Source organism: Pollachius pollachius, assembly GCF_949987615.1.
Source record: "Pollachius pollachius genome assembly, chromosome: 18".
Lineage (NCBI taxonomy): Eukaryota > Metazoa > Chordata > Actinopteri > Gadiformes > Gadidae > Pollachius > Pollachius pollachius.
Genome location: NC_136951.1, coordinates 20,501,245 through 20,520,396, shown reverse-complemented (window position 1 = coordinate 20,520,396; position 19,152 = coordinate 20,501,245). Strand labels below are relative to the sequence as shown.

At 52.9% G+C, this 19,152-nt stretch overlaps 1 protein-coding gene across 3 annotated transcripts in view; it reads right to left on the bottom strand.

Moving 5' to 3' along the window:
* The window catches only part of atp2b1a (ATPase plasma membrane Ca2+ transporting 1a), a 43,288-nt gene that overhangs the window by 3,284 nt on the left and 20,852 nt on the right, over positions 1-19,152 (bottom strand). For 2 of the 3 annotated variants that reach the window (XM_079756077.1, XM_079756078.1), the window contains exons 8-20: positions 17,872-18,027; positions 17,323-17,537; positions 16,752-16,994; positions 16,075-16,316; positions 14,320-14,557; positions 13,835-14,014; positions 12,421-12,508; positions 12,229-12,335; positions 11,321-11,512; positions 7,625-7,838; positions 5,543-5,754; positions 3,625-3,732; positions 2,954-3,142 (exon numbers count right to left, since the gene is read on the bottom strand). In XM_079756077.1, the coding sequence (XP_079612203.1) occupies positions 2,954-3,142; positions 3,625-3,732; positions 5,543-5,754; positions 7,625-7,838; positions 11,321-11,512; positions 12,229-12,335; positions 12,421-12,508; positions 13,835-14,014; positions 14,320-14,557; positions 16,075-16,316; positions 16,752-16,994; positions 17,323-17,537; positions 17,872-18,027 (2,384 nt within the window). Of the gene's footprint in view, positions 1-1,726; positions 1,817-2,953; positions 3,143-3,624; positions 3,733-5,542; positions 5,755-7,624; positions 7,839-11,320; positions 11,513-12,228; positions 12,336-12,420; positions 12,509-13,834; positions 14,015-14,319; positions 14,558-16,074; positions 16,317-16,751; positions 16,995-17,322; positions 17,538-17,871; positions 18,028-19,152 lie in introns of all 3 variants that reach the window. The other variant, XM_079756079.1, reaches the window with a different exon arrangement.

Sequence of the window (19,152 nt, the reverse complement as noted above, 5' to 3'; positions counted from 1 at the left end):
CTAAGGGGACACTCCCATACAAACCCCTACACAACACAGCACATTACGAGAGCTACTGCTCTGTCAGACCACCTGTCTCTGGTGTCTGGGGAAAACAAACGCGCACACACACACACTCTCTCTCCTGGCAAGGGAAAAGAGAATCAGAGTGAGAGTCACTCCACCTCCGGATTAGAGAGAGGGAGAGCGAGTGTTTCCGATGTCCTCAACTTAATGCAATCTTGCGATTCTTTAAAATCGTTGCAGATCTCAAATGGAGGCCGTCCAACACCACAGACATAGTGGAACACCGCCAGCGCAGGCTAGCAAGGGCTATCTCTGATACGCTATACGCATCTCCGCCTAAGCAGAGCACATTACCCCAGCAAACCATTGGCCAGAGAGAGAGAGAGAGAGGAGAGAGAGAGAGAGAGAGAGAGAGAGAGAGAAGGGGCCAGAGAGAGAGACAGAGAAAGAGAGAGAAGGGGCCAGAGAGCGAGGGAGAGAGAGAGAGAGAGACAGAGACAGAGAGAGAGAGAAGGGGCCAGAGAGCGAGAGAGAGAGAGAGAGAGAGAGAGAGAGACAGAGAGAGAGAGAAGGGGCCAGAGAGAGAGAGAGAGAGAGACAGAGACAGAGAGAGAAGGGGCCAGAGAGCGAGGGAGAGAGAGAGAGAGAGAGACAGAGAGAGAGAGAAGGGGCCAGAGAGCGAGAGCGAGAGAGAGAGCGAGAGCGAGAGCGAGAGCGAGAGAGAGAGAGAGAGAGAGAGAGAGAGAAGGTGCCGTGGGGGCCAGGAGGAGACCCAGTCCAGCTGTAGGGGGAAAGGTAATTCTGGTTCCCTTCATCATGAACAGAGAGGGGCGTCGTCTCAAAAGGGGGGTACACTCTTGGGCCATGATCATGGGCTTATACTCAAACCATTTACCCGGCTACGAGGTTCTAGAGCTCTGCAAAACACACATCGATGGGAGCCAACAGGAGAGAGAAGGAGGAGGAGAGGGGTAGTACAGCACAGACCAAAGGCAGCGGCAGACAAACCTGGCGTTGTCAATCCAATAAAAAGGCACAGCAAACAGAACCCCCTCCCCACCCCACCACAAACACACCCCTCCCCCCCTCCTGATAAAGTGCTACACCGTCCACCTTGTTTTTCTCCATTTCTCACAGGAGACCAAGAAGCAGAAGCAGAACAAAGGCAGAAGCCCCACACTGGGAAACACATGATCCACCGGGTTATGGAGTCACACAGATATACACAGCGGTAGTCCAAGCGGTATGGAGGAGGTGAGTGTCGTCGGGGGGGCGCGCATTCTGGGGGTGTTGGATTTAAAGTAGAAGAGGAAAGAGGAAAAGGAGGGAAAATCAGAGAGAAGGGAGAGAGAGAGAGAGAGAGAGAGAGAGAGAGAGAGAGAGAGAGAGAGAGAGAGAGAGAGAGAGAGAGAATCCAAAGATAACTTGTGTCAACGAACATCAAGACAAGAGCCTTAGTGGTAGAGTGAAGAGGAGAGTCACCAATACAAAAACACACAAACAGATAAATCAAGGAAACACACACACACACACAGAAATCAAAAGTCCAGACCAAAACACGGTAAGAGTAGTGTCATGCACTAGAGGAGAACACGCACTCACACCCCACAGTGGCAGAAGCGGAGTTGATGGCGGGAGTGGTAGTACTGGTACTGGTACTGGGTGTGGTGGTAGTAGTGGTAGAGAAGGTTACATGTGAAGGGCTAGAAACATTGGTTACATCGTGCTGCGGCTGGCTGGAGTTGGACGCCTGGCGCCTGAGCACCCCCTGAAAGGAGGTGCCGCTCTGGAAGGCGCTCACTACATCCATCTGCAAAGAACCAGGACAGCCAGGTGACAAACCAGGAGAACAGAGCAGAGACCAGAGGAGAGAAGAACCGAGAGGGAGCGTTAACACAGAGAGACCGCCAGCACACAGGGCCAGAGGGTAGAGAGAGTCCAACGGATAAAGACAAAGGAAATGTTGGATAGAGGGAGAGCGAATTAAATAAGAAAGAAAGAACAAAAGAGAAAGAGAGCACAACAAAAGACACCAATAATCATAGAAATTAAAGATAGTCAATTTAAAAAGGGAGATTTGATTTAATAATTCAGAGAGTAAAAGAGAAAATAATAAGAGACTGATAAGGGGAGGAGGAGGAGGAGGAGGAGGAAGAGGAGGAGGAAGAGGAGTGTGGCCTCCTCTGCTGCTTCTTTATCTCTCCCGACCTGAGTGGCCCTCTCCTCCCAGTCATCACCGTACCATTCATCAACTGATCACGTTAGGCCCTGCCTTCCCTCTGGGCAGGGCCTCAGGTTCAAATGGTTCCTTCCCTTTATTCATTCACACAAGCTGGCCAACCTGCTCAGACATCAGCCTTAAAGACCACTCTCTGCCACTCTTAAGGAATATCGAGACAGAGGGAGAGGGAGAGAGAGAGAAAGAAAGAGAGAGAGAGAGAGAGAGAGAGAGAGAGAGAGAGAGAGAGAAAGGAAGGAAGAGAGAGAGAGAGAGAGAGAGAGAGAGAGAGAGAGAGAGAGAGAGAGAGAGAGAGAGAAAGGAAGGAAGAGAAAGAAAGAGAGAGAGAGAGAGAGAGAGAGAAAGGAAGGAAGAGAGAGAGAGAGAGAGAGAGAGAGAGAGAGAGAGAGAGAGAGAAAGGAAGGAAGAGAAAGAGAGAGAGAGAGAGAGAGAGAGAGAAAGGAAGGAAGAGAAAGAGAGAGAAAGAGAAAGAGAGAGAAAGAGAAAGAAAGAGAGAGAGAGAGAGAGAGAGAGAGAGAGAGAGAGAGAGAGAGAGAGAGAGAGGGAGACAGAGAGATGAAAGGTTTAGCTCAGGGTATATAATAACGTAATAGTTCCTAATAATCGGACATGTCTCTCCGTTCCCTTGCGGGCGGCGGCGGTGCAGCTCAGAGGAGGAGGAGTGGTTGTCAGGGCGACGGGGATGGGGGTGTGTGGAGCTGACGTTACCTGCGTCTGGATGCGGTTGAGGCCCCTGAACCAGAGGATCTGCCCGCGGCGTAGCTCCCGCTCCGCGTGGTCGATCTCGTCGTTGTCGTCCAGGTCGTCCAGCTCGTCGTCGGGGATCTCCTCCTTCTGCGTCCCGTGGCCGGCCGACTTCAGGAACTTCAGCCGGCTGGTCGGGACCGTGGCAATCACCTGGGGGGGGGGTGATGTCATTAATGCACTTTGCTCAACGTCTACAGGTAGGATGTGTTGCGGTTTGAACCCAGAGCCTTTCCAACTGGGAGTCCGACACTACTAGACTGGGCTGCCCCCTGCCCCCCCGCCTGGAGAGCAGAACAACTGAATGATTCTACATTTTTTTTGTTGACCAAATTCAAGCTTTGATTGCGATAAACACAAATCAAAATTACTTCATAAAATAATGGAAGCGGCTACTTAAAATTATGAGAAACAAGTGATCGAAGTCGGCAGTGAGTCGACACTTTCAGATTGAGCATGAAAAAAAAGGCTATTTCAAGTTAAACTCTTTACATTTGTGTTTCGTATTAGCACTTAGAGGTCACAGTATATTAACCCCTATGGGTGCAATTCCTCAAAGTCAACACAGGGGGGCAGCGTTTCCCCACAGTGCAGGACAGTGGCTCAACAGGGGGCAGCATGCGGCCTGGTCTCACCTGTCCCCACAGCAGACTGCCGAAGCCCAGGAAGGTGCACCACAGCCACTGGTCCGTGGTCAGCGCCACGCAGCTGAACGGCTTCCCCCCGAACTGCACAATGACGATCTACACACACAGATACACAATGAAGACGGCAGGAAGAGGTGAGAGGACCGCTTTATGAAGCAGTGAATCACCGGGCTTAAAGCGCAACATAAACCTGTCAGACGCCGGGACAAAGGAGGCTGGAAACGGAAAGTATGCTCGAAGAAAGAAACAGAGAGAGAGAGACAAAGAGAGAGAGAGAGAGAGAGAGAGAGAGAGAGAGAGAGACAGAGAGAGAGACAGAGAGAGAGAGAGAGAGACAGAGAGAGAGAGAGAGAGACAGACAGAGAGACAGACAGAGAGACAAAAAGACAGACAGACAGACAGACAGACAGACAGACAGACAGACAGACAGACAGACAGACAGACAGACAGACAGACAGACAGACAGAGAGAGAGAGAGAGATCGAGAGAGAGAGAGAGACGGTAAATCTCTGTGTTGTAAAAGTGCCTCGGCCGGCTGTTATGTAACTCAGGAGTTTGGGGAACGCTGAACTTTCCCTTGTGGCCTTCGGTGAGGCGTTAACGAGATCTGGGAATAGAGTTACGACGGGAACGTCGTCTCTGTCCACGTCGAGGCCGGACCGTCGGGGGAGCGGTTTCATGTTTTTTTCATTTCTTCGACTTTAATTTAGACGTCCAGCGACGGGTGGACGTACGATGCGGCCGGCTGGTCGTCGCCGTGGGAACCGAGCGCTCAGCAGGGCTGCCTAGAGAAGCCCCGCCTCCGGTCCATCACTGGCTGTGATTGGTTTGATGTGAAGACAGCCGAGCCCACGCGGCCACTGAGCTCCGTTTCCCCCCCCCCGGGGCATAAACACAAGCGGGTCGAACCAACACACAGTAGACAGCTGCCTTCTGCTGCCGCTCATCAGACATTCATCTCAATACATTACACAATGACCAGCCAGCGGAGGACATCAATGGAAAAAGGAAACAACAGCGTTTAGTCTAGCTGGAGGATTAGACCCGCAGAATAAAAGGAGAAACATATGATATCCCAACTGGTACAAATATATTATTTACAACTGGTAAAGACTCTCCACTCTGGGAGAATTATACGAACGTTCCATAAAAGAAGTCTGAGCCCGCCATCTTGGTGGTTCTTAACAGAAGCTGGTGGAAGATCTGAACGCTGAACCCCGGCTTTCATCCCCATACCAGCCAGGGTCTGCAACCACGACAGCCGCGTCTAACTCACTGTTCTGTCTGCTCTAGCGTGTTGCGGTGACAGCGACTGGATGCCTGGACTCTCCTCATGGCTAACCGGCCAGCACCCCATCCTCAATTTTATGTTTTGCCTGTATGTATGTCAATTACGGCCCCCACTGCACTCCTGATCCCTGGAAGGGGGGACCCCCTACTCTGAAGGAGGGACCCCCCACTCTGAAGGAGGGATCCCCCACTCTGATGGAGGGACCCCCACTCTGAAGGAGGGACCCCCCACTCTGAAGGAGGGATCCCCCACTCTGAAGGAGTGATCCCCCACTCTGAAGGAGGGACCTCCACTCTGATGGAGGGATCCCCACTCTGAAGGAGGGATCCCCCACTCTGAAGGAGGGATCCCCACTCTGAAGGAGGGATCCCCCACTCTGATGGAGGGACCCCCACTCTGAAGGAGGGACCCCCACTCGGCGTTCCTTCTCAAGATGTCTTCCTTGCTGATTAAGGGAGCTTCTTCTCAGTCAGGGGGGTGTCATGAGTATTTGTCCTTTTACGCCCTTTGAGACTGTAATGTTGATTTAGGGCTATACTAATACAATGGAAGTGAATTGAGAGAGGGCCATGGTAACTAAGACGGCGGGCAGGGAGGAGGAGGATGAGGCCGCACCTGGATGATGAAGGTGCCGAACACGATGGAGCAGAAGATGGGGTTCCTGAAGATGCCGTCGAACACGTTCCTCTCGCCGTGGATCTTGCGGGCGTTGATCTCGTTGAAGAGCTGCATCATGACGAAGGTGTTGAAGACGATGGTGTAATGCTCCGAGGGGGGCGCGTGGAGGGGGGCGTTACGGCCGCTGTCGATGTTGAAGATCTTCTCGCCTGCAGACACACACAGGTTCTTTTCCTCTTCTTGATTACCATTTAAATTCACAGAAATTATAACTTTGCATTATGTAGAGAAGTGCGTAACTATTATAATAAATACAAGTTTCACGCTTTGAACTTTCTTCTATTAAACAAACGACCAGACTAAATGAATGGAGATTCTCGTGTTTCCAACTTTAACACACCAACCTAGAGTGTGAATAAAAACCTCCATCCTGACTATAAGGCTGCTGACGGCTTCCACCAAACCCAACTGATGGAGGAGCAAGGCCCCCCTCCCTGCTGAAGGGTCCCTGGTGCATGCCCCCCTCCCTGTTGAAGGGTCCCTGGTGCATGCCCCCCTCCCTGCTGAAGGGTCCCTGGTGCATGCCTCCCTCCCTATTGAAGGGTCCCTGGTGCATGCCCCCCTCCCTGTTGAAGGGTCCCTGGTGCATGCCCCCCTCCCTGTTGAAGGGTCCCTGGTGCATGCCCCCCTCCCTGCTGAAGGGTCCCTGGTGCATGCCCCCCTCCCTGCTGAAGGGTCCCTGGTGCATGCCTCCCTCCCTGTTGAAGGGTCCCTGGTGCATGCCCCCCTCCCTGTTGAAGGGTCCCTGGTGCATGCCTCCCTCCCTGCTGAAGGGTCCCTGGTGCATGCCCCCCTCCCTGTTGAAGGGTCCCTGGTGCATGCCCCCCTCCCTGCTGAAGGGTCCCTGGTGCATGCCCCCCTCCCTGTTGAAGGGTCCCTGGTGCATGCCTCCCTCCCTGTTGAAGGGTCCCTGGTGCATGCCTCCCTCCCTGTTGAAGGGTCCCTGGTGCATGCCTCCCTCCCTGTTGAAGGGTCCCTGGTGCATGCCCCCCTCCCTGCTGAAGGGTCCCTGGTGCATGCCCCCCTCCCTGCTGAAGGGTCCCTGGTGCATGCCCCCCTCCCTGTTGAAGGGTCCCTGGTGCATGCCCCCCTCCCTGTTGAAGGGTCCCTGGTGCATGCCCCCCTCCCTGCTGAAGGGTCCCTGGTGCATGCCCCCCTCCCTGCTGAAGGGTCCCTGGTGCATGCCCCCCTCCCTGCTGAAGGGTCCCTGGTGCATGCCTCCCTCCCTGCTGAAGGGTCCCTGGTGCATGCCTCCCTCCCTGTTGAAGGGTCCCTGGTGCATGCCCCCCTCCCTGTTGAAGGGTCCCTGGTGCATGCCTCCCTCCCTGCTGAAGGGTCCCTGGTGCATGCCCCCCTCCCTGCTGAAGGGTCCCTGGTGCATGCCTCCCTCCCTGCTGAAGGGTCCCTGGTGCATGCCCCCCTCCCTGTTGAAGGGTCCCTGGTTCTAGTGGAGCAGCAGGCTGCTGATCCTATGTAAGCCCTGTCCCTGTGTGCGGTGTCGGGGGCAGGTGAACGGCTACGAGCCGCAGCAGAAAGGGGCGCTGGCACATCTGAAACTAAATATCGCAGAGCTTAAAGGGACTTCACCCAGGAAGCAGACAGCTCAAGGCCCCCCCGCCACAGACCACTAAACACGCCCTCTCCATCTGTTGTTGTGGAACAATATCTCACCGGATGAGTCGGCCCCTGCTCATGTCTGTAGGGCCATTCTCCATCTTACTGGAGTCACTGGGGCCCTCCGACCAGAAGCTCTTATCAGCTCCGCGGCCCCTGCTTAAGCTAAACGGTGATCGGGCCCTTCAGGGCAGCCTTTGAGCCAACAGAGAACGCACGCGCGGCCAGCACTAGTCAACGCTTTTCTGGTGGGAAGGCTGAGATGAAACGTCAAAGTTCCTACAAAAGGAGTCTGTAAAGGTTTCCAACCCCCCCCTGTGGAATTATCCTTTTGTTTTCTATCCGAGCCCCGGCTCAGGTATCACAGAACACCAGTTGATGGCGGGGCGCTGCCGGCCGACGTACCGCAGAACAGCAGGGTGAAGATGATGACGAGCTGGTACACGCCCTGGCCCAGGATGTTCTTCATCATGGTGCGGGAGATGAGCGGCTTGTTGCGGCCGTACGGCTTCCTGAGCAGCAGGGCCTCGTTGGGGGGCTCCGTGGCCAGGGCCAGCGAGGCGAAGGTGTCCATGATCAGGTTGACCCACAGCATCTGCACCGCCTTCAGAGGGGAGTCCTGGGGGGAGAGACAGAGGAGAGGAGAGGGGGGAGGGGAGGGGGAGAGGGGAGGAGAGGAGAGGAGAGGAAAGGAGAGGAGAGGAGAGGAGAGGAGAGGGGGAGGAGAGGAGAGGAGAGGAGAGAGGAGAGGAGAGGGGGGAGGAGAGGGGGAGAGCAGAGGAGAGGAGAGGGGGAGGGGAGGGGGAGGGGGGAGGAGAGGAGAGGAGAGGGGGGAGGAGAGGGGGGAGGAGGGGAGGGGGAGGAGAGGAGAGGGGGGAGGAGGAGAGAGGGGGGGAGGAGAGGAGAGGGGGAGGAGAGGGGGAGAGGGGGGAGGAGAGGAGAGGGGGAGAGCAGAGGAGAGGAGAGGGGGAGGGGAGGTGGAGGGGAGAAGGAGGAGGAGGGGAGAGGGGGGAGGAGAGGGGGAGGAGGGGAGAGGGGGAGAGCAGAGGAGAGGAGAGGGGGAGGGGAGGAGAGGAGAGGAGAGGGGGAGGGGAGGGGGAGGAGAGGAGAGGAGAGGAGAGGAGAGAGGAGAAGAGAGGAGAGGAGAGGGGGAGATATAGAGATTGAGTTAGAAGAGGTAGAGTAGAATAGAGGAGTGGTACAGAGAGAGTGGAGGGTAGTGGAGAGGGACGGAGAGAACAAGAATGTTAGATGGTAGAAGGACACGTGTCAGTCTGAAGACTACCACTACAGCTAAATGTAGAAAGTAGATCAGTGATTAATGTTGACAAGGCAAACAGGAAGGAATTAATGCAACCTAGATATCAGCCTGCTGCTGCTTCCTGTTGCACTGTGAAAGAAAAAAACACGCTAAAAAGGGAAAGTTCTAGTTGGTCAACCACAACTGTTTTGTTTCTTTTAGAGCGAGCGAAACGTTTCTCTTTCTCTAAATACGACTTTGGTTGAGTAGAGAGAAAGTATACTTTTGTTTTATGCAACTGGTCATACATTATAAAATCCACTTGGACGAAGGTGACCTTAGGTCTGAAGGTCAGAACCTAAGCGCTTTGAGTGCGAGAAAAGTGCTATAAAATGCAATGTATTATTATTAGACCAGCAACAGAGAGAGGCCCTCCTTGGCAAGAGGAACTACAGGTAGTTGTGTTCACAGTGTCGGGGGAAACTGAGTGCTTGTGAAGGGTGGAACACGTTCAGTAGTTCGAGGTTAGAACGGTGACTGTATTCCAACACAGGGACAATTAATCAGCCCTGCAATATGAATGAACTTGAATCCCCTTGCATCACTTTCACACATTTCAATGAGTTTCCTCTTTCGATCATCTCTCCGGCCGACGTAATACGATGAGACCCAATAATACGATGACGCAATAATACGATGAGATACAATAATAAGATGAGACCCAATAATACGATGAGATACAATAAAACGACGAGACCCAATAATATGATGACGCAATAATACGATGAGATACAATAATACGATGAGATACAATAATACGATGAGATACAATAAAACGATGAGACCCAATAATATGATGAGATACAATAATAAGATGAGACCCAATAATACGATGAGATACAGTAATACGATGAGATACAATAATACGATGAGACCCAATAACACGATGAGATACAATAATACGATGAGACATGTCGACTAATGATCCTCTCTCAAATATCAAGAATCGTCAAGAATTTGATTTTAAGGGGATAAGGGTTCTGGATCCTTGGTTACAAGATGGCCCGAACGGATTGCGATGTGTCGCTATGGAGACGTATAGTTTGTGGCTATGTGTAGCTGTCTTTGCTGTGGAAGGGGAATGGGTTAACCTAGTGATTGTTAGTGCTTGGCACTTGGTTCTATGAACATCCTTACTTAGCGATATATTGTTGTTTCTCTTTCTTCTGACAATTGGACTTATTTAGTCTTTAATGAAAGCGTCTGCTAAATGCCCTGAATGTTAATGTAAATTTAGTTTTATCAGAGAGGCGAAAGTAAGCTACGGCGCTAATGCATTGACCCGTGAGGGCTATATCGACACAGAGGGCAAATCAAGCTTTGGATTAAGTGGCCTCGGGTAGGTCGATCAAACGCCTCATGGACGATATGTGAAGACACTTTAGATGTCACTGACGTGTCTTCGGCTCCGTCACATCGGTGCCACAACCTACACACAGTAAAACGGTTCAGATCTAGCATGATCGCCACTGCAGTATTAGAGAGTTTATCGTCTCTTGCTGAAGGAGTGCATGCAGCGAGTTTGAATCGTATAAAAAGGGTCAGAATAGCTTTTTATTCCCATAAAGTCATAAAGCTCTGCAATGCGCAGGGAATGCAGGTCTCTAGTTGAGGAGGGCGAGTGTTCATCAGCAGCAGCCCACTCAGTCCTCAGGAACGACGCGCGCTAAAGTGTTCACCGACCGAGCTGCTGATTCACCGTGGCATTGTTCCCTTCGCTAGAAAAAAATATAGAAAACTTTCGCCGCAAGGTAGGAACGAAAACAACATAAAAAATCACGACCACCGCAAAACTGGGCTTCAGACAACAGTTAAGGGAAGGCACTTCATTTCAGTCCTCCTCGTATTCTTCCTCTTTTCTTTTTCCCCCCCCCTCTCTCTCTTCTTCTCCTCAAGGATTTAAAATTACAGGATTTAGTCAAGTGGTGCAGACTGGGCTATTTCCACTGCGCGGTTATATAAAGCAGAGCAGCGACGAACCAACATCTCCAGCAGAGGAGAGGGGGAGGTGGAGGAGGAGAAGGGAGAGAACTGGAGGGAGGGAGTCTGGCCCTCTTTACTCGCAGTGGTGCCTCGTCTCTGCCTGCTCATTATGCCATAATTATAGCCATATTTGTTACTTGGTGAAAAGGGGGGGGGGGAGATGGGGTGAACTGTAAATAGCCATTTGTTCTCGTGAGCGCAGCCCCAATTTTCAATTATTTCCTGGCTGGGTGAGCTCTAATTTAGCGGCTGTCAGAGCGGCCGACGGGGTCAGACAGGAGGCCCTGATTAGGGCTTCCTGAGAGAAACAACATGTGCGGAGTGAAGAAGATATAAGGCAGCAGGGAGGGGGAGGTGATGGCAAGACTACCAGTCTCGGGCGGGCGCGTCAACGCAACCGAGCGGCTCAGTGTGCCCCCCCGCACCGTAACCTCACCAGCACCTCACAGGGGAAGCTCCTGGGAAGGATCCTCAGCACTACAGAAGCCGGTGGCTCAGGAGATCTAATCATGACTCCACCGCCTAACAGACCCAAACACTGCTTCAGCTTAGAGGCCGTGGCTGCACTGGGAGAGGGAGAGAGAGCTCTGTGAGACTGAGAAGACATAAATAAATGTGTGTGTGTGTGGCCAGGCACAGACCGGTTCTGTGCTGGAGCTGGTCCTATCTATCCGCCAGCGAGCGGGTCATACCTGAAGACCGATACTTCTGACCGCAAATTTCCCGGCGACAGACTGAATGAAGGGAGGGAGAGGGGGAGGGAGGGGGAGAGGGGGAGGGGGAGGGGGAGAGAGGGGGAGGGAGAGGCCGAGGCGTACCTGGGTGATGCAGGCTCCGCTGAAGGCCACGATGACGGCCACCACGTTGACGGTGAGCTGGAACTGCAGGAACTTGGAGATGCTGTCGTAGACGTTCCGGCCCCACATCACCGCCTTCACGATGCTGGAGAAGTTGTCGTCCGTCAGGATGATGTCCGAGGCCTCCTTGGCCACGTCGGTGCCAGCGATGCCCTGGGGCGGGGAGAGGGGCAGTCAGGGGAGGCGTGGGATGGTCGTTAACACCTTCACGAAGTCCCTGCGGTGTGTTGTATGTCAATAGAGTCTCTCTAGCAGTATGGGGCAGGATGGGGCCAGGACCGGGCCCCCATGCCGTCCCCTAACAGCACATATGTGAGCCTCCATAGCTCACCCATAGCTGCTCCTCAGCGGCAGCTCTGCAGCGGCCGTTCTTTTGCACGCAAATTGCAGTTGAATCGCCATGCGACGGCTCCTCGCGTGCTTTGTACTCATGTGCTTTTCTGTTTTGCATGAGTCAATTACTGTCTGTGTTTTTGTCTGTGATGTAAAATGGCAGAAAAATAATTAATATATACAAAGTTTTTTTTAATTAACGTTGTTAACAATGTTGCTTTGGATCCAAGCGTCTGCTGAATGCATAAATAGTAGTAGAGGATGGTATAAGGCCTTGATCTGGGTGATAGAGCTTCTCTCGCTTTGTGTGTGTGTGATGCTCAGAGGTGTACAAGATGAGGAGGAGGAGGAGGAGGAGGAAGAGGAGGAGGGGGAGGGTGAGGAGGAGCAGGAGGAGGAGGAGCAGGAGGAGGAGGAGGGGGAGGAGGAGGAGGAGGAGCAGCAGCAGGAGGAGGAGGAGGAGGAGCAGCAGGAGGAGGAGCAGCAGGAGCAGCAGGAGGAGGAGGAGGAGGAGGAGGAGGAGGAGGAGGAGGTACCATGGCGAAGCCCACGTCGGCCTTCTTCAGAGCGGGCCCGTCGTTGGTCCCGTCTCCTGTCACTGCGACCACCTGCCTCTGCTCCAGGACGGTGCTGTCGATGATACCTGGAGGAGGAGGAGAAGCCGTCCCTTTGAATGCAGTAATGTAGCGGGCTCAGAGCGGGCCGAGGAGGGCTCTGCGAGCGCCTACCTTTGACCAGCGTGTGTTTGTCAGTGGGGGAGGAGCGGGCCAGCACGCGCAGTTTGGGCCATAGCTTGTCGAGGCGTTCTTGATCGACCTGGAAAAAAAAACAATAAATGATGAGCATTGAGTTAAAGCCTGAGCGGGCAATCTAGTTTGGAAGCATTTTTTTGCATAATTGTTGAAATCTTTTATGTATTTCTTAAATTCTCTACATCACTACAACAATACATAGTATGCTCCAAAAAAAAAGGAACAGAATCTGGTATCTGCGGCAGGCCTATCATAAGCCGTCCAATCAGGTCATTCAGCCCGAATGACCTGATTGGACGGCTTACCTGTCAGTCAACCTACTTATCTGGCTGCCAGCGCGAACCCGCCCCTTGCACTCATTGTCCGTTACCGGAGTCTTCCACAAGGCTGACCTATTGTTAAGCTAGAGAGCTAGTCACATGTTTTGGGGGAGTGGTTATTGGAAGGTGGTCTGAGGGGAGGGTTGGGATTTTTTTCCATTTTAACGATTTTAAAATTGAGCTTACTCTGGTTCTCAAAAAGTTTCTACCCTAGTGCCAACGACTTTTGGGTTAGGGTAATATAAAATAAAAAAATCACTTGGTAGCATAGTTACCATTGGAATGTCTAGGTCCTGTAAACTTCAGTTATTCAAACAATGCAGAATCTAGAACGTCCAGGGAGTCAGGACAAGGCCTCCTCGCCCCTCTGCCTCTCTGCGTAGTGAGAGGCCCGTCTCCTCTCTCCTCTCCTCTCCTCCCCTCTCTCTTATCCTCCCCTCCCATCCCCTCTCCTCTCCTGTCTCCTCTCCTCCCCTCTCTCTCCTCCCCTCCCCCCTCCTATCCTCCCCTCTCTCCTCTCCTGTCTCCTCTCTCCTCTCCTCCCTCTTATCCTCCCCTCCCATCCCCTCTCCTCTCTCCTCTCCTGTCTCCTCTCCTGTCTCCTCTCCTCTCTCTCCTCCCCTCCCCCCCTCCTATCCTCCCCTCTCCTCTCTCCTCTCCTCCCCCTCTTTCCTCTCTCTCCCCTCTCCTCTCCTCCTCTCTCCTCTCCTCCTCTCTCCTGTCTCCTCTCCTCTCCTCCCCTCTGCTCTCCTCTCCTCTCCTCTCCTCTCTCCTCTCCTGTCTCCTCCCCTCTCTCCTATCCTCCCATCTCCTCTCTCCTATACTCCCCTCTCCTCTCTCCTCACCTCTCTCCTCCCCTCTCTCCTATCCTCCCCTATCCTCTCTCCTCTCCTCCTCTCTCCTATCCTCCCCTCTCCTCTCTCCTATCCTCCCCTCTCCTCTCTCCTATCCTCCCCTCTCCTCTCCTCTCCTCCTCTCTCCTCTCCTCCTCTCTCCTCCCCCCTCCTCCTCTCTCCTCTCCTCCTCTCTCCCTCTCTCCTATCCTCCCCCCTCCTCTCCCCTCTCCTCACCTCTCCCTTCTCGTTGCGGATCCTGCGGTTGAACTCCTTGCCCTCCACGCAGATGAAGTCGTCTCCGGGGTTCAGGATGCCGCACTTGGAGGCGATGGCGCGTGCCGTGTTGATGTTGTCGCCGGTAACCATGCGCACCGTGATTCCGGCGCGCTGGCACTTCCTGATGGCGTCCGGTACCTGGGGGGGGCGGGGGTTAGGAGATCAGTTAGTAAAGGCTGAACATTCGGTCAGTGGAAGAAGGCCCAAAACTAAACTCTGAAACTTAACTCTTAAAACAAACCCTAAAAGGAAATCAAACCCCAGACCTAAAACTATTAAGTCCTTAAACCAAATCCTGGAAGCAACCCTCACCGCAACATCAGCCCAAAAGAACATGCATTTAAGAAGGATTTACTTATTTAAAAATTAACTTTATGCAGGATCCTCCTTTATGAAAGCTCACCTCCCGTCTGACGGGGGGGTGGATGGGGGGTAAAGCTCACCTCCGGTCTGACGGGGTCCTCGATGCCCACCACGCAGATGCAGGTGAGCCGGGACAGGATGTCGGTCTCGTTGTCCCAGTCGGGCTCGCCCTCCGAGGCGGGGAAGTCGCGGTAGGCCATGCAGATGGTGCGCAGGCCCTCCGACGCCATGGGCTCGATCACCTTCTGCACCATGTCGTCTCGGTCCCGCGGCCGGAACACCTTGGGCTCTCCGCTGGCTGTCAGGATCTTAAAACACCTGGGGGGGTGGGGGGGGTCAGGTGAGTAACACCTTATTGTCCGGAAACGGTGACAAATAAGGTGCTATCGAAGAGGAGCTCCCGGTACAAAGACATGAAGGAATTGAATAGAACATCTTCTTAAGGGGAACTATCAAGCTTCGCTATTCCCTAACAACAGTACGCAAAGGTCCTAAAAGTCGGACCACTGACGCAAGATTATAGAGCACAAAGAGCCCATGGATGAGGTCAACAGTGGGACCTTTCCACCTCATCTCCCCCACTGAAACACAGCTGGCGTCGGAGAGGAGGACTGCGAGGAGGACTTCCTTCCCAAAACACGTCTGCAGCAGAACTCTTCTGAAAGGACTTTCATTGGGGTTCTTTTATGCGTTTTCTCAGTTGTTTTTTTGTCAAAACAACTGAGAAACTAGGGGGGATAGGCGAGGCCGGCAGGGTGCCAGGCTGTGGGGCCCAGGCCGGGCTGTGGGGGCCAGCCGGGCTGTGGGGGCCCGGGGCCCAGGGCAGGCCGGGCTGTGGGGGCCCAGGCAGGCCGGGCTGTGGGGGCCCAGGCAGGCTGTGGGGCCCCAGGCAGGCCGGGCTGTGGGGCCCAGGCAGGCCGGGCTGTGGGGGCCCAGGCAGGCCGGGCTGTGGGGCCCAGGGCAGGCCGGGCTGTGGGGGCCCAGGCAGGCCGGGCTGTGGGGGCCCTGTGTGGGCCAGGCTAAGAGGCTTACAGGGAACGGTTACAGGCTTGCTTTTTTAAGACCAAAGTAAGGGGCTTGGGTGGGTTGCACTTGAACTACTTAGCCACATAAGCCGTGACACACATCATTAAGCCCCGGACGCCTGCCAAAACGCCGACAATTACAGGAGCGCGGGGAATGCGAGAAATCTACATTCCCCCACTGCGAAAATTCACAACTTTGAGCAAAGCGTGTTGGTTATGAGGGTGTGAAGCAGAACGCCGTCAAGTCACGCGTCTTCAGAAGGTTTTGAAACACTGCACGTTTATATATAAATAAAATATAAATACAGCCTTCATTGTGTGGTACTTAGAGATAACGAGTCATTACGCCAGAGAATAACGACTCAGAAAATGTGTTGCTGCTGTAATGTGTTAAAATCCTGATTTTAAGCTGTATATCCAACGTCAATAGCCCATGAAAAGGACGTCAGCGTATGTTAACGAATAATCTCAAGAATCCAAACGATCCGATCATTAGTTGAAACTTTATTACATCGGTTAGTTTTTCGAGCGGAAACTAAAAATGATTTAGCACCCATTTACACCCACGGGTGGCTTGGTGTGCTGTGATTGTGAATGTGTGCACAAGGGGTCTACTTTAGGCTTGTCATTTGCAAACAACCACCGATTAATCAAAGCTTCAAATGTGTCAAACTGACCGTGAAAACACACCGCATCACCCAACACACACACACACACACGCACACACACACACACACGCGCGCACACACACACACGCGCGCACACACGCGCACACACATGCGCACACACATGCGCACACACGCGTCTTACTTTTTGAGGAGGATCTCCGACGCCCCCTTGCTGAACATGCGGTAGCTGCCGTCGGCGTTCTTCAGCACGGTGCTCATGGACTTGCGGACGGAGTTGAAGGTGTACACCTTGTACAGCTTCTCCTCGGGGATCTCGTTGCGCACCGCCTGGTAGTCGCGCTTCAGGTCCGAGGCGAAGCCCAGCAGGGCGCACTCCGTCTTGTTGCCCACCTGCCGTGGGAGCCCGCCCTCCTTCTCCGGGGACTGGGGGGGGGGGGAGAGAGGGTGGAGACCGCAGGGTGAGGTCGAGATGTCCGTCGCTCTGATTGATGGGCCCATCGCCCGCCCTCATGACTCCAAGCTGCTCTTTGAATGCAGCATTGAGGTGAATTCAAAATGGTGGACCGTGAATCACATCAGGGGCGTTTAGAAAGGTAGCAAGGCGCATGAAGAGTAGCTTGGGGGCATACTTGGAATCACACACACACACACACACACACACACACACACACACACACAGTCCAATCAACAAACTTCAAAGTATCAAATAATAATGAAAAAGAATAAGTCACCAAAACCCAAACTATCCCACACCGTGTAGGCCCACGGCAACACGCTGCCTTACTCCACTCACCATGATGTTGGTGGTGTAGGCCCACAGCCACCTTACTCCACTAACCTCAGTGGGGGGGTTCTCACCATGATGTTGGTGGTGTAGGCGCAGTTGACCCCGATGCCCAGCACCAGGATGTCCAGGGTGGCGGGGGGCAGCTTGTCCGACTCGGGGACCTTGCGGAAGTGCTTGTCGGCGAGGAAGGCCTGCACCACCGTCATGCGGTTCATGGTGAGCGTGCCCGTCTTGTCCGAGCAGATGGCCGTGGCGTTGCCCATGGTCTCGCAGGCGTCCAGGTGCCGCACCAGGTTGTTGTCCTTCATCATTTTCTGTGGAGGCGGGCCGAGAGGGGCGGGGTTAGCAGGGGAAAATGGCCGTTTGGCGGGAGGAAGACAGAATGAGCGGGAAAAAACTAGAATGAGGGGGCAAAATTAGCATTCTTGGACAAAGACTGTAATGTGCGAGTAAAAGCTAACTTTGAGGCAGTGTCGTCTAAAATGAGCGGGAAAGAAATAATGGCAAAAAAAACGATAAAGAAAAATACATCTCTTCAAAGTAAACTCCAGACTAAAAGCTCCGGTGGGGGAAACGGTAGCCTAGCATTAGCCTACGCGGGGTCGCTCTGAGCTGCTGAGGCGTAACCCGCTCGGTGTTCACCTTGACGGAATAAGCCAGGGAGATGGTGACGGCCAGGGGCAGGCCCTCGGGCACGGCCACCACCAGGACCGTCACGCCGATGATGAAGAACTTGACGAAGAACTGGACGTATATGGGCGTGCAGTCCTTGACCCAGGGCAGGTTCTGCACCCAGAAGGTGTCGACGGCGAACAGGGCCACCAGGATGAGGACGGTGATGGCCGACATGACCAGACCTGGTGAACGGAACGAGGATGAAGCAGGGGGCTGAACTGAGACGTGACAAACCATCAAGACTTTATCTTTTTTTTTTTTTTACTGTTGCTGTTACTGCCTGGAGATAAGTAACATTCGTATTTTTTTTTTTTATACAATTCAATAGATAAATAAAGATGTTTTAATATCAATTCATGCATCGATTCATCTCAACACATAAGCCTGGCCTAAAGGAAAGAGCAGTTTGTATTTTCACTGCTTCCAATGTTGTGTTGGTCAGACTCCAGAATGATTTATTGCTTGTTTAGTGCATAATACAGAACATAAATAAATGGGGTTAGTTAGTGTACCGACCTGCTTTGCCGATCTGGACGGCCAGTTTGGTCAGCTTGCCCTGCAGGACCGACTTCTCCTTCTTCGGAGGGCTGGTCTTCTTTTTCTCTTCGGCGTCGCCGCCCTCGTCGCTGTTCAGTGGCTGCATCTCCATGGCAGCGCCATCCTGCGCCTTGGCTGGAACCAACGAGGGAGAGAAGCGCTGCTCAAACACTGCCCAGAGACATCCTCAGTCCTCACCTTCACACTTTGTATGCACGGTACACAATCATGTTTGTATTTTGTCCTTGCATGTGAATCCTCTGTTCAGTCTCTTTGAGCTGTCCTTGAGTGTGAGGCGACACTTTTGGAACTCTGCAGTGGATTTGTACCGCACATATATTATAGATATAAAACGCACAAATAAAGACACACACACAAAATATGAAAATAGTTAATTGAGATAAAATGTCAAACAAGGAGCCGATTTGCTAATACGGGACATATGGGTGTTATGGAAGGACATTTGGCTTTTCTTGTGTTTGCTTCCTTGGAAGAGGGGAGGCATTTTTGGTTCCAATTCCAACCGTTGGAAGAGAGAAACATAACAAACACAAGCAGCGCGGGCTCACTGTGTTTGTGCTAGACCCTTTAAAAAAAGATCACAGCAACTAAAGAGAACCTAGCCAGACTGGGCACTGTGTGAGCTGTCTGCGAGCGCCACAGAGGGCTCTGTGGCGCTGAGTAAACAAGGAAAGGTTACAGCGCAGATATTCAAATACAAAGCACTGTATTTCAGGAATTCTTCCACACTGCTTTCCTAGATAAATACTAAGTAAACGCGCAGACTAGCAATTACAATAAGGAAAACGGGACACCTTTGTCAGAGAGGCAACAGGTTTGCACTGTGTGTAGCCCAGAGCAATCCCATCACAGTGATTCACTAAACCAGCTTCTACTGAGTAGTGAACGCCACTACAGAAACTACACTGTTTATCCTCTGAAGAAAGAGGAATAGTAATAACTATGTGCCAGAACGGAGAGAGGACATCACAAATGCTTCAGATTCCAAGGCTTTGGAATGTATGTCTGTGGTCGTCGTTATGAACCCCCATGAAGCTCTATATCTAGCATCCATCTTCAGCAGAGAGAGGGAGAAAGAGAGAGTTCCTCAGCCAAACCCCAACAACCAATCAGCGGGAGCGGTTAGTGGGACATGATGTCGCACCCCATGATAGAATCCTCCGCCGTGAGGCCCGGCAGAGCTCCCCGTGGTCTCCACGGGAGAGCTGCACCACAGAGCAGCCATGGCTGCCATAGCTC